The sequence below is a fragment of the Echiichthys vipera genome, assembly GCF_963691815.1.
Source record: "Echiichthys vipera genome assembly, chromosome: 13".
In the NCBI taxonomy this organism is placed as follows: Eukaryota; Metazoa; Chordata; class Actinopteri; order Perciformes; family Trachinidae; genus Echiichthys; species Echiichthys vipera.
The window spans coordinates 14,399,517-14,414,459 of record NC_139838.1 but is presented as its reverse complement, the minus strand read 5'-3'; the positions used below and the strand labels follow the sequence as shown (position 1 = coordinate 14,414,459).

Here is a 14,943-nt window from a genome sequence, read left to right as displayed (position 1 = left end):
GTTTTTTTTGTGTCACTGACAGATTTATAAAACTTATTATGGTACCAGTTCAACTGTTATGTTTTCAGGACATTATATGTGTGTAAGTAGTGCACGCTGGTCAATCCAGACATAAAATTTGTTTATTTACATTAAAAAATATTTTTACAACAAAGATGAAATAATGAACAAACATTTGTATGGATGCAAAACGCTGTTATACAGTATATCCATTCAGTCTTAGAAGCAAATGCACTAAATAATTTGCTTCAAGTAGCATTCTATAACTTAATCACTTTTAACTGGGACTTTATCGACAGAACTATCCTCTACAGTTGTAAAATGTTTAGGTCTCATCTTCTCACCCAAGCAAACTGGGCTACTATCAAGTAAATACATACTTGCAGTGTCTACTTCAGATATACGGTAGATGATTCCTATTTCACATGGTCAAAATTATCTCAGACTCTGTTTTACTTATTGGGGTTTCATCAAATAGCATCTGAAAGAATCCATTCATGACTCAATTCTGCTGTCATTCTATGAATTTGAATGTGAGACTTGGGCACATGAAAAGCTATGACAAAAAAAAATCCCTTCCTTTAATTTGTTGGTTAAAATTTGATGCATAAGCATGGCACAGACTGAGGATGAAAATGTGGGGTTCCGAAGTTCAACAGAGACCTCCTATCACCTCAGCTTGATGAACCAGTACAGGACAAAGAAGACGAAAAAGCAGAAGAGCAGCATGTAGCACAACAGTTTGGTCTGACTGCCTCTGGACAGCTGCTTGACTCTGCCGATGGTGGCACCGAGCAGGCCGCCTGTTGAGTCAAAGTCTGTGTCCTTTTGTGGGAAAGAGGGATACAAAGTTTAAAGTCCAGGTTGGCCAGGAAACACATATACTGTATGCAGATCTTGTTTTTGACAGTTGTAGTTGCATTTACTCAAATACCGTGCTTAAGTACAACTGTGAGGCCCTATTTAATATTTCTATTCCACTATATTTCAAAGGGAAATCATATTCTTTTAAAATCACTTCACTTATTTGACAGTTATATGAATGATATAACAAACTGTATGATCAAAAAAGGTGATTTACAGTTCAATATAACTCCCTCTCCATCAGCTGCATCATTGAAATGCTGCATCTAAGTTAATGAATCAATGATTAAATAATAGATTACCACTCGTAATGATTTTACTGTCTATTCTTTAAGTACATTTTTGCTAATACTAATGTACGATTTGAATGCAGGACTTTTGCTTGTAAGTACTACTACTACTACTACTACTTTTACTTAAGAATCTGAATAGGTAGGCTATTCCCTCTTCCATCACTTATACAATGTCATTACAGCAGGGGTCTTCTGTGTTTTTAGGCCAAGGACCCATTAGCTGAAAGGGAGACAAAACAGGGACCCCCTACTACAAATATTGTATTAAATAGAGTTGCATATTAAATTAGTCCAAACAGCTAGAGTGACACACACACACACACACACACACACACACACACACACACACACACACACACACACACACACACACACACACACACACACACACACACACACACACACACACACACACACACACACACACACACACACACACACACACACACACACACCTCAATTGTATGTTTACATGGCTACCTTAATGTCTACCTTGCCTATGAGCCAGTAAGCCTATCATCAATGTTGTGTAAATGTATTTGTTTATTTTTTCACAAAGGTGTCTTTGATAATAATACTAATAATACGTTGCATTCATGTTAATGTATATTTTGATATTGCATATATATTTTTTTTAAATGTTGGAAAGATAATCCAATAATTTGGCGGACCTCCTGCAGCAACTCTTGAGGACTCCCCCGGGGGTCCCGTACCCCCTGTTGAAGATCTCTGTGTTTGGTCAGTAAGCAAAGAGAAACTCACCATGTCGCTCAGCATTGTATTCTGGTATTTGACTTCCGTCCCAATGTCGATAGACAGCTGTAACGTTAAATATCAAATATTAACATTTATGTAAAAGACAAAGGAACTCGTTCACATTCTTTTAGGCCTATAACGTCAGTACACATAAGAAACAGTGGATAATTCTGTCATACATGTAATACCATGCCTGTTTATATTATATATATTACAAAGTGGACAGACGTCACATCACTTACACTCTTCAGAGCGTTGACTTTAGCTCTCAGTCCCTCCTGTAGGTGTTCATTCTCCTCTTCATACACACTGTATCCACTTGCTACATAACTCCCAGAGCCTGCTTCACCTTCATGAAACCGCAATTAATACAGCATTAGTTAAGCTACTTTGTCCGTGTTTTAGCCCCTACATATATAAATTGGGCCTCGAGTCACGTTACACAACGACGACCATTCATTCACATCATGGACATATTAAAATAGTCACACAGGCTAACAACAACATTAGCTAACGTTAGCTAGCTGCTACGAACAGGCTACTTATGAGCTTAAAATCAAAATGTGACGTTAGCTACTTCTGTCTCTTACCTAAACCTGCGCGCCTCATCTTGAACCACTGATGGTGATACTGTCCGGCGATTTATGTAACGTGTAACTCAACAAACTCAGACCATGTAAGATACACTTTGCACCTAACGGCAATCTGTAACTCTGGCAAGTTGGTCTGTGCACATCAGTAAACGCCACGACATCATACGGTGGCCGATGAGGACAAGCCTTGCCTGACAACATCAATGTGTGGGCGGTGTGTGTTATTTCCACATTTAATTATTTTAAGAGACATTTTATTAAACTGACAGCTAATATGTATGACAATAAACTGTTGACGTGTGTGTTTGTTTATGTTTATGTCACGTGAGCAACATTACAATAAAAAACAAGAATCCAAATATCATTTTTCTGTTGACCTACTGATGTAACTGCATAGTCGATACCACGGGTTACTATTGAGGTCAGACTATCCTGATTTAAATCTCAATCATGTAATTGCATGTTTTTTATTTGTTTTGCTTTTTTAACGACATTTTTATGACATTCTATTTTTATGATTTTTATGACATACTAAACACAACTTTTTATGACACTTTTTAACAGAAAAGTATACTATGACTTTTTCAATAAGATTCTATATTACGTTTTGTTAAATTGTAATACTTCCAGGCATATGAAATGTTTGATGACATGCTCTGACATGACTTATTTACTTTTTATTATGCGTTTTTATGTATATATATATATATATATATATATACCTGGATCAGAATCAGAATCAGATTCAGGTTTATTGCCAGACAATTTTCATTGCAAGGAATTTGACTTGATTTGACAGTGCCTACATAGATATAAACATGAACACAAGCAAACTAAATATATGTATATATCGTAAATATATACATATATATGTATATATTATATACATATATATGTATGTATATTTACTATACTATGACTTTGTGACTTTTTATGACATTCATAAAATACATGTTTTTTAAACATAGCATTGCAGGCTTTATAAAAATGTAGTATAGTAGTAGTAGTGGTATATTAGTATAGTTACTATATGACATGAATCTATACTATTACATGTTTTAAGGACATACTATACTATGTCTTTTTTCTGAACTTTTTATGACATGCTATGCAATATTATGGATTATATTTTTATTTTCTAAAAATCCACAATAAAGGCTTTATGAAAATGTAGAACTAGTAGTAGTAGTACGTTATATTAACATACCCAAATCACAGGTGTTATATTATTTTATATTTTTTTTTTTTCACTGGACACTTTAATTTGCACACTACCAACTGCACTGGTCATACAAATACAGTCACTTATATTGCATGTATATAATTCAATGCCATATGTTTAGTCTTGCTTGTGTTCATGTTTATATTTATGTAGGCACTGTCAAATCAAGTCAAATTCCTTGCAATGAAAATTGTCTGGCAATAAACCTGATTCTGATTCTGATTCTGATTCTGAGTAGTAGTAGTAGTAGTGTACTATTTGGCACAGTATTGTATGACTATCCTATGACTTTTTATGACATGATTTTGCCTCTTAATGACACACTATTCTGTGACATTTTTATGATTTTTTTAATGTAACTCTAGAAGAGGAAACCACTGCAAACATGGAGAACATGCAAACTCCACAGAGAAGGGAGCATTTTTGCTCCAAGGCAGCAGGGCTTACCGCTATACTCCAATGTATGATGTACATATAAAATAATAATAATTATCAAGTGCTGTAGTTAAGTTTTCTTTGAAACACAGGTCCCAAAGCAACATACAGCAACGGGTTAATCTCCCTTCTTGTGGGAGAAACAAATTGTTATAAGGAGGAAATTGCTATGGTGTTCCATTTATATAGACACAGATGGATTGTTTTCTCTGAACATTTTGAAATATGACCACCATAAAATTGAGACAAATATATTTTGTGGATTTAATAATGGAGCTTACTGACACATCCATCTGTGCTGTGTAGGATAGAAAAGAGTTTCTCAATATTTACAAAATCCTAGTGGTGCTGTTTAGCAGTGATTAGCTTTCCTCATCCCCTCATACATCATCCCTTACCTAGCCTTGTGCCAATATTGCAGGAGACAGCTAATATGATATAGGAGATTAAAATGACTTTCATAATATTAATTTATTCCAATCCAATATCTTTTAAATAAATACAACTTTAAGCTCCTATCTACTATAATGCATTCAATGCCCCAGTACTCATCTTTTTATATATCACCCAGAGGCTTTGCTGTATGCATGACCTTGACACACATGTCCAAGAAACAGAAGATATTGATTGAACTGTCTGCACATCTCAGCCTTTGTGGATTTGAAAGGATTGGATTTATCTGATGGGTCTTTGGAAACTGGTCTTAATCCTCATTGAAACTCGAGTGGATCGAGAGCACTCCTGGTGCAGTGATCAACACACACACACACACACACACACACACACACACACACACACACACACACACACACACACACACACACACACACACACACACACACACACACTTTGGTTTGAATCTACACATGCACATACAGTATTCCTCAGCAGTGCTGTGTACACAGTACGTTTTGTGTAACAGCTTGTTTCCATACCTTCAGATATTCTACATATTCCACCCTAAGTATTTTGAAACACTGTTTCAAATGTCTGAACTAGATCTAAATGTTATGTTGTCAGTGCCATCTGTTATTTTCTGCAGTGACAACAATCAAATGTGACAGAGACACAATTTGGCATCCCTTGTAATATCAGGGATAATTAAAGGGACAGACAAACATTTTGGTAAATACACTTATTTAGCATAATACAGTTACAAAACATAACAGGTGTGTAGTTGAGATCAAAATAAAGGCCCAATTAAAAAAATGTGTGTGATCTGAGCAATGGTGTAGGGAAGGGCCCCCACAACCTACGCCCCTGGCCTGAAATTCAAGATGCAGTCCCAAAATCTTTACAGGTGTGTAGTTGAGATCAAAATGAAGGCCAAGTTCAAAGATGGTGTGGTCCCAGGATGAGTCCAAGAAGTAGGGGGTAGGAGCTCCCCTGGCCCGATTTGGCATCGTGGCATGTGTGAATCCATGGCAAGGGCACCTCAGCAGAGAGCTACGGCCACCCCAAAAAATGCAGTTCCCATATCAAGGAGGGAAACCCAAGGGGCCTGGTTGATATATGGAGACAAGTTTTCACAATGGGTTAGCCAAGTTTACCATAAAGATTGGAAACTCCACCTATTAGCTATTCTAAAAGTCACTCATTAGTCACTCATTAAAAACATGCATCTTGTTTGATCTGTATAAATACTGAAGTTTAAACAACATTTCAACCCTTTATGGTGTATTATATGCCTGCTTATTTTTTTTCTGGGAGCCACCAGTATCCATACTGTAAATGGCTACGAAGACTCCTGTTATTATCAAGAATCATTCTTTTGTATTGTCAAATATTAGGAAAGGAAAGGGCAAAAAAAACAGATTGGTGGAGGACTTATGCACTGTACTCTTCACGTACAGTTAATGCATAGTAAGTCAAACAAATTCTAATAAATTATCTATGATGGATCAGGATCAAAGAGATGCCCCCCGCCCACCGACTCAGTATGCTGCCATTTGGCAAAACAGGACTGTAATTAGCTGAAAATAAGAAATGTTTATCCATCTCTGCGCTGCACTTCTGGCGGGATACTGCTGATACTTAACAATATCTGGCTCGCCCTGATTAGCATAATTTCTCCAGAGAATGGAGAAATGAATGAGTCAGATGACGGCGGAGCAGAAACATGCTAGAGGAGAGATCAAAAGGACACCATTGTGCTTCCAACTATTAGTCTCGGGAGGGAGGATTTTGATTCCCACACTTAACATTGCTTTGAACCGCAGTTAAAAGACCTCTGGCAGCTCTTTAGCCAGGCTCTCTGGCTTGTAAAGTGTTATTATATGCGGATTTGGATTCTGAATAGATGGCTGTGTTGTTCAGAATGGGCCTAAATCCTTTCATTCATTAGTAAATGGGTTTTAATAAGATGTGGAGTAGAATAAAACTGATTTGGGTGAGGTGGAAGACAGTGAAAAAGAGAGGATGGAGGTGCAAAGCAGCAGCCTACTATTAAATAGATAGTCATATGAATACATATAAAACATTATTCAAACTCAACTTAGTATTATTACGAAATGTGATTGAATCATTCTTATTTTAATTTCATTTTTATTTCATAGTACCTTTATTCCCAATTGTTTTTAGCCTCACTTTTCCTGACGGTGGAGTTGACCCGCTCCTTCACCTCTCAGCCAATCACCTGTGCCCTCAGCCTCCCAGCAGGCTAACCACCTGCATGCAAGCCAGCTAGCTTCATTTGACTGCAACAACCACAGAAAAAGTCTGCATGTTTTTGTTTTTCACAGATTCTTGTGTTTTTCTTTGAGAAACGTTAAGTTACTCTGAGGCGGTAACACTAAAATAACGTGTTAGCTGCGTAACAAAGAGCTTACAGGCTAATCAGCTGTCAAAGTAGCATATTTAGCCTTGTTAAGCTTAATAAAAAGAGAGCTTAGTTATGAAGCGCTGGAATAGAATAGAACAGAAATACTTTATTGATCCCAAGCTGGGAAATTGCAGGGGGTTTTTTTGTTTTCGTTTTTAGAATATGTATATGTTTACAATAGTAACCTCTAGGTGGTTCAGAATTACTTTGGCATTGTTGTTGCTCTAGCTAAAAGAGCTAGCTGGATACATTTCAGTAACAGTTTGTGAGCTTGCTAAGAGGCTAAGGGCACATGTGATTGGCTGAGGGTGGTTACAAGTGACAACTATACAGATGAAAATAGAAACTAACCTAGGAAGGGAAACTATTGAATTGAATTATTCACAATGTACTGGTTTACAAACCGACACATTGTGAATAATTCGATACATTCTTAAAAGTCAATCCTTTGTTTTGAAAACCAGACTAATTATTACTGTTATTAAAGGCTCTGAGAGGAGGGAAAGTGCATTTGAGTCCATGGGGACAGCGATCACACCACGTGGCTCTAAAGAAGAGAAGAGAAGTTATCCAAACTCTTGATTAGTATGCTGATGAGAGAAGGATTTCATGACTTTCTGTCTGGTGACCACTGGGAAATTATAGAGGAATTTGTGTAACAAGGACATCAGGCAAAATTTTCTGCAGCACTGTAATTGCCAGACTTCACCAGATTTAACTTACCAGACCTAACTTTCCAATTGAAAACAAAATCTAAGGAGAAGCTGTCTGTTAAATCATGTCGGTGTACATTATCTTATGAGCAGATGAAGCTATATGCATATACAGTTTTTCAAGTTCTTACATTTTGATTTAAATCATTATACGCTTTTACATATTTATTTGTAATCTTATTGCTTTTTCAGGAATGGCTGTCAACCATCTATGCAAATAAAGCACAACTGAAATAGAAAATTGACAACGAGAGAGACAGGTTTGAGGAAGATCGGGGCAGAGCGGCTTTGGTTTCTCAAATTCATCTATTTAAAGCTCACATTTTAGTTTTATGGCTGTTCCATGCTGCTGAATCCCTTCAGGGGATCCCCCGTCACTGCTAATGAACAAGGCTATTACTCAGACTAAAGTAAGTTGTCACCCTGTTGGATCCATGTTACCATTCACTCGTCTCATCTGTGCATCGGCGTGTTAGTGGGTGAGTGCGTGCGTCAGCAACCCGGACGAACCCCCTAGAATCCCAAAGAATTGCGGCAAAATTCCCCATCTAAAAGATCTAAACATATGAGCTCCTTGTCTTTCGTTCTCATGTTCAAATTGAGCTTTGAATTATGGGCTGACACTGACCCTGATTCTCTTGAGATGCAAAACAAAATGAAATGAAGTATTGATTCACTTTAGCGTTGCTGGGAGCTGGGCCTAAGTGGCTTTGTTTTCATTCTAATTATGATGTACACAAGACTATTTAGTCCTTTCTAACAGATGACATTTTATCAATGAATGTCATTCAAAGCTGCAAATTACATTGCCTTCTTATCTGACCCTTGGTGCAGACTCCCAGGCTTTGCCTCTTATCTTGTCACTCTCACTCAGACACACACACACACACACACACACACACACACACACACACACACACACACACACACACACGCACACACACACATACACATACACACACACATGCACACACACATCCCCCCCCCCCCCCACACACACACACACACACACACACATACACTTCTAATAGTCAATTCCTTCTTCTCTATCTGCTCTTAATGCAGAGCAAATCTGTTATTAGTGTGCTGAACACTGGCTGAGGTAAAAAGTGAAGATACGTGAGATGTTGTGTGTACGCATTTGATGCCATTACTACTACATTGCCATTAAAAAGTGTGTTGGGTCACTGACTGCACCCGCCTGACCAGGACGTCTTTGCTGAACACTTTCATTTCCATTAGCCACAGATGCATTGAAATTCAATCAAGCCTGCTGCAGGCTGCTTACCTCAAGGCATGATGCAAGAGAATGTAAGGCAAACTACACCTGGTGGAAATGATCTTGCATTATAGTAATCATGTTGGAATACCTTCTCACTTTCACTCCAGCGCTGATGTGAGAAGTAAATACTGCACAACTAAGTGCAACTAATGGAACCCATTCTTGCCACAGACAATTGGCACTAGTGGAGTAGAAATATAAAGTAGCATAAAATGAAATACTCAAGTAAAATACACCTCAAAACTGCAGGTAAATAAGTAAATGTTACATTCCAGTCCAGTTCATTCATCTGATGTGAATTAGTGATGCATAATAACATGTGAATCACATGTGAATCATTTTCATATTCTGTTATTTCCTTGATTCAGTTAAACATTTTATACGGGATGTTTGAATATCACAACCTGTTTTGGGAAACACTTCCATTCAACATTTATAAACATAACAAATGTAATGTCCAGGAATTATTTTTGGTGCATTGCCTTAAATAGAAAAGAGGAAGCTCCACTGAAGTCTTGTCGGTAAAATGTCCCAAAATTTTCAACACATAGTACAGAGAGATACATTGGCTGGGAAGTAGCAGCAGCAGAGCATGGTTTCTTTCAATATCAGTAAGGAACTAATTAGTGACAAATGTTTGCTACAGTTCCTAACAATTGCTGCAAAAAGGACAAAGCCTCTGTGTTTGTTGGTAAAATACACACATACTGTAGTCTCTTTCTTTTACTGTTCCCACTTATTTAAGTTGCTGCCAGTTACTCTAAACAGTTACAATGGGGTCACATCAATAAGAGCCATCCATCGCCATTGATTTGAATGGTTTCGATTGGTCTGCGGGATCAAGCATGTTGTCCACAGACAACTACATGTCTGAGCTTCCCTGAGCTTTACTGCATAACCCTTTAACACTTTGACTTTTTAAACAAAGTATTTCAAAGGAACAGGGTTGGGTGAAAAAAAAATTACTTAAGCAAATTCAATAAAGTAAGTGATTGCATTTGAGAGTTATCCAAGAAAAACAGGACAGGAGGATGGAAGTGTTTTTGCAATTACAAAGGTGTGAGAGTCCATTCATCCATCCTGTATAATGTTTATCCTGCTCAAGGTCACTTTATCCCTGCACACAAAGATAATGAGTCATAATGATGAAAGGGCATATAATACTAGTGTTAGCTAACTCGTTTTTTATGTTTGTCCACTTGAAGGAGAAAAGTTTGCAAGGTGAAGAGATACAATTCAGTTGAGTGAGTCATCAGCCAGCCAGGAGCAGATTGAGCTTGTTGTCTTTGATCATACCGAGAAAACATTTTAATTCCTGCAGCCAAGTTGAGCTCTTTCATTTCAACTTAGTTAGACAAGAGCATTAATGTGCAAGCTGGTATTGCTCTGGCCTCATTTTCATATAGAGGAGTCTTGCGCACTTAGTATTAATGGTGGTGAAAAGTCAGGGAAGTGACCACACAGATGTGCTGATGCACCGCTGAATCATTTGCTGCTACCACAGGCTTGACAGCTTTCTCTTAACTCAGTCATTAATAGGACATTTTTTTCTCTCAGCAAAAGAGCAAACCAGACAAAGCCTACCCTGATGTGAATTCCATTTGAAAGGCTTACCAACACCAAAAACAGAATCACAATTTTATGCACTGCTGTGTCCCTCATGTCACCAAAGCTTTGGTCTGCTGCACTTCTCTCTACAATATGTCACTGCACTGTATGCCTTTGTCCTGCTATAATTGAGTATCACCGAGGCTCAATTCCAGCACCTTCTTATACCCCCAGTGCTACGCATGACAAGATTTGACAAGTAATTCATAGTTTGCTGAGTAGTGCTATGAATTACTTTACGGTAATCTCCCCTCAGGGACATGGCATAATGTCAAACCCTCTGTTTTGTTGCGGTTGTAGAATACTTATTGTGACCGAGGCCTGCCTGGCCTGATACAGTTTACGCATTTATGTCCAGACGGGAGTGGGTTTGGGCAGTATTCGGTGAGCAAATTACCACTGAATTACTGCAGCGAAAGTTGTGTATAACAATGAAGGAACCATATGGTGGACATAACAAGGCTTGTTTGCAAATTTCACACAGGGAAGAGCAAAGCAATCTGCTAAATTTGGCAATGTTTTCTATTGCATGAGCTGAACTACAGCCTGTTTATTACGATACATTATCGTCACAGCACTAGTGCTAATATAGTCCCAGTTCTCTGTGGCCTGCAAAAATGTTCTGCTTGTTCACACTTTCCCACATATTATAGTGCTGTTGTAGACTAGACCGCCACACACCCGAGACTAAGCCAACCTATATTTATTGCACCGTATATCAGTTTTATTTCTCCATTTCCTTCTGGATTAATAAAGTTTTATCTTATCTAATCTTGTCTTGTCTTGTCTGACCTTATCTTATTATTTTCACGAGCGATTCATTTCATATTAATCCTAGTCATTTGATCCATTGTTGATGTGTTAATATCCTTAGCAGCTTTAGCAAAACCTTGTCTGTTTTCGCAAGCATGACCCTGTAGGATGCAAAAGAATCCCATTCAATACATAACATTGGCATCTTTAATGCAAACATATTGCTTGGTCACACAGGAGATTTAACCGATTTATGATGGCTCATCTTGTTTGAGGAAAAGAGCTATTGATATCTTGACTGAGAGACAGAAACATTTGCATTTTTTAACAGCTTTACACAGCCTGTTATCAATGTAGCAGATTTCATACGGGTGAAGTTTCACTAAAGTTACACAGTGACTTTGGGTTCACACCGCCACCCGCTGAAGACACCCAGTATCTTCAGAAAAGAGAAATATGTGTGGGAGGAGCAGTCAGATCCCACGCTGCCTATAACATCCTGACCCACTTTCTGCCTTGGAAAGAACAATTTGACTATATGAGCTGTAATCTGATTTTAAAAGCCAGCACAGGTATTAGTTACGGCCACACTTCCCCAAAAAGAGCGCCTGTGAAATCCTGAAATTTGTCATAGCTTCTCATGTAACACAAATGGATTACCCTTTAACTAATGCAGATAGTGTATCATCATCACAACACAACTATTATTATTATAGAGCACTGTGGAGATCACAGTAGATTACTCTTTCTTTTTCTTGTAAAGACACTATCCAATTACTAATATTACTGATAATTAGACCAAGGTTGTCTTTGAGATGTCACTGATCACATCCCTCATGCTGTAGGTACTTATTAATACAATGGCACAGTTGTTCTCTCTGAAGTATAAGTCAGAAGAAAGAGCAACAGTGCCACCTAGTATATTGTACAAGAGCGTTCCTCTTCAACGTCCAAGCTTTGAAGGAACAGTCACTTTTAATGGGATATAATGAGATAGTCTGTATGTTAACATTGATTGACACAGCCTGTCAGTGCTGAGAAGATCACATCAACATTATGCTGTCAGGAACACATCAGGCCTGACCTTCCTTGATGTGTCTTTGCTGATAAATATTTGTGGAAAGGGTACCAGACACACATGAAAGGGCTTTACTGAGACAGACACGTCCTAATCAGACTTTGGCTAGCTCCGCACAGCGTTGTTAATTCCTCAGATGACACCATGCAAATTATATTCTCCCAACATCCCTTGCTCTGCTCGAACAATGAGTCATCATAGCACTACCAGGAGAGACAACCAATACACTGTAAACAATTATACTTTGTCTGTCATTTGGGTTTCAAGGCAAACACAAGCCAGCCTGGTTAAATTAGAATATTTTAATATTTTTCTGCATCAAATAAGACAATTTCAGAATGAAGCTTTCAGACGACATTTATTGTTCTCCTTTGTTTTTGGTGAATGGAGTCTAGAGGCCAATTTAGAAACTTGACAATCACGCTGCAAGACAGTACTTTAAGTGACAGGTATTTCTGTCATGTGGTGGTCTCCTGAATCTTTCAGAAATTCTGATACTTGCCATGACTCAGGCTCTAGCTGTTTGGTGTAACCCGAAAGCTGCTTGTCATCCTCCTGGATCCATTTTCTCGATATATTTTATGATATTTTAGATGTATGTTTTGTCACTTGGATTGTATTTACTGTAATTGTGTTATTTTGGTTAATGCTATACACACAACATTTATCATATATTGTCTTTCCTGGGAGAAGGATCCTGAAGCAAAGGTCAAAGGATAGAAGGTGTAAAGATTTTAAAGGCCCCTTGAGACACATTTGTACTTTGTGATATAGGGCTATTAAAATTGGATTAAATTAACCTGATTTTATACTGTACTCTACAAAAAACAAATGCAAGTACATCTCAAGTCTTAGCTATGAAGTCGTGAGTCAAGTTCCAAGTCAAGAAGTTCAAAATCAACTCCACGTCCTGAGCTTTGTTTTAGATTCTACACCTTTCACCAAATTTAACATATATTTATTTTCAAATTCTGAAATTAAAAAAAGATTGTTTTTGTATGTGTTATGTATTACTTTCAAGTAACCCTCCTAATTTTTAAAAGCAAACCGATCAAGTTTACCTTGGTATGTCATTATGACACAATGATATGTCATTTCTCAGGCAAGTGTTTTGCATGCTGCTGTTTGTTTTCCCGCTCAGATTGAACTGTAGTCTAGCTCCCTGGATGTACAGTGATGGTTTAAATCCTGACATCCGCAGTGCAGGCCTCTTCCGCTATCTGTTTTGCAAGAGCGCCTTCCACTTAGCTCCTCCCAAGCAAATTGTGATTGGTTTAAAGTCAAAGCGTTTTTTTCCCCTATCCCAGACCATACTACAGCGCTAACACAGCGCTGTAGAGATAGCTCTGGCAATATGAGATAGAAATGTGAAACCTGTTACTAGAATTTAACTTTCACTATTAATTTGCTTGAAGTATCTCACTTCAACTTTATGCATCTTTTGACGAAAGCATTTGAACCAACATGGAAAGCCCCACAAGAAGACGTTAAGCCCTAATGGATGGCAGCCATTTAGTTTTTTTTTTTGAGGACTTTTATAGAGTTCAGGGAGGTGGGGAATATTTTCAAACAAGACATTTTTCTTTTTTTGTGGTGCTATTTCAGCCAGGAAACATCATCTTTGACAATCATTATACTGCAGAGGATGTTTTGTTCTCTACTCTCTTCTTCTTGAGAGTTTCTTTCTGCCTTTATTGAAAACGCAGCATTTATGCACACTTAATAGCACTTGATGAAAACAGCGTTTGTCAGATTTGCAAAAAAAGGGAAATACTGTATTACCCAATATCTGATTGTACAAGGTTAATAAGAATGTCAAGCAAGCAGCAAAGTCAACATCAGCTGTCATTACCAAAGAGATAAAACACACTGTTTACCATGCAACTCCATGATGGAAATAAATGCCACAGTGTCCTGAACACTGCTGAAATGATGCAGGTCTAATCATTTCATTCAGTTCTCGGCATGCACACAGTGTACAGAAGCCTCCTACGTCTTTTTTCAGCTGTTAGTGACTCTCAGGCAAACTAAACAGGCTTAGTGCATCCTGAAGATCCCCCAAATAAATCAACATGAATCTAATTATGCATACTATAAATGAGTCATTTAAATTCCCAGTTGCTTACTGGGAAGGAGACTTTTATTGATAAACAGATTAGTGAGTTGTCTCTCTTATGACTTGCTCACTGAACACTAGCAGAAAGAAAAACACATCATTAAAATATTCTTCAGCGAGCTGACCTGTGCCAACTAGATTCACAGTGGTAATTTGAGGAAAAGATGCAATGCTGGTGCCATGAGCTTTGAAGTGGAAGTGATATGCATGGATATGGAAGCCCTGTGAGGCTATAGTGAGACTTTTTTTTCTGCTGGTGATCCATCGTCGAAGTCTGATCTATAGTGATTTCTCTGCTGTGCTTATGACTTAGGAACAGGTGAAAAAAGGTTAGTTTTTGCCTCATATTTGCTCATTTTGGACACAAGAGGCTGGAGTGCTAGCCCACACTCTAGGATTAAATGCATGC

At 37.9% G+C, this 14,943-nt stretch overlaps 1 protein-coding gene across 1 annotated transcript; it reads right to left on the bottom strand.

The window, feature by feature from the left end:
• Nucleotides 1-117: 117 nt before the first annotated feature.
• On the bottom strand, nucleotides 118-2,635 carry bet1 (Bet1 golgi vesicular membrane trafficking protein). The gene is made up of 4 exons (XM_083925058.1): nucleotides 2,504-2,635; nucleotides 2,156-2,262; nucleotides 1,920-1,976; nucleotides 118-825 (listed from the first exon to the last, which is right to left on the bottom strand). The coding sequence occupies exons 1-4, from the start codon at nucleotides 2,520-2,522 to the stop codon at nucleotides 670-672; spliced, it is 339 nt and encodes a 112-aa protein (XP_083781184.1). The 5' UTR covers nucleotides 2,523-2,635; the 3' UTR covers nucleotides 118-669.
• Between the last annotated feature and the right edge of the window lie 12,308 nt (nucleotides 2,636-14,943).

Coding starts and splice junctions, on each gene's coding strand:
- bet1 (XM_083925058.1), bottom strand. Junction 1,977..2,155: donor AAGTCAACGCTCTGAAGAGT/GTAAGTGATGTG, acceptor TTAACGTTACAG/CTGTCTATCGACATTGGGAC. Junction 826..1,919: donor ATACAATGCTGAGCGACATG/GTGAGTTTCTCT, acceptor TTCCCACAAAAG/GACACAGACTTTGACTCAAC.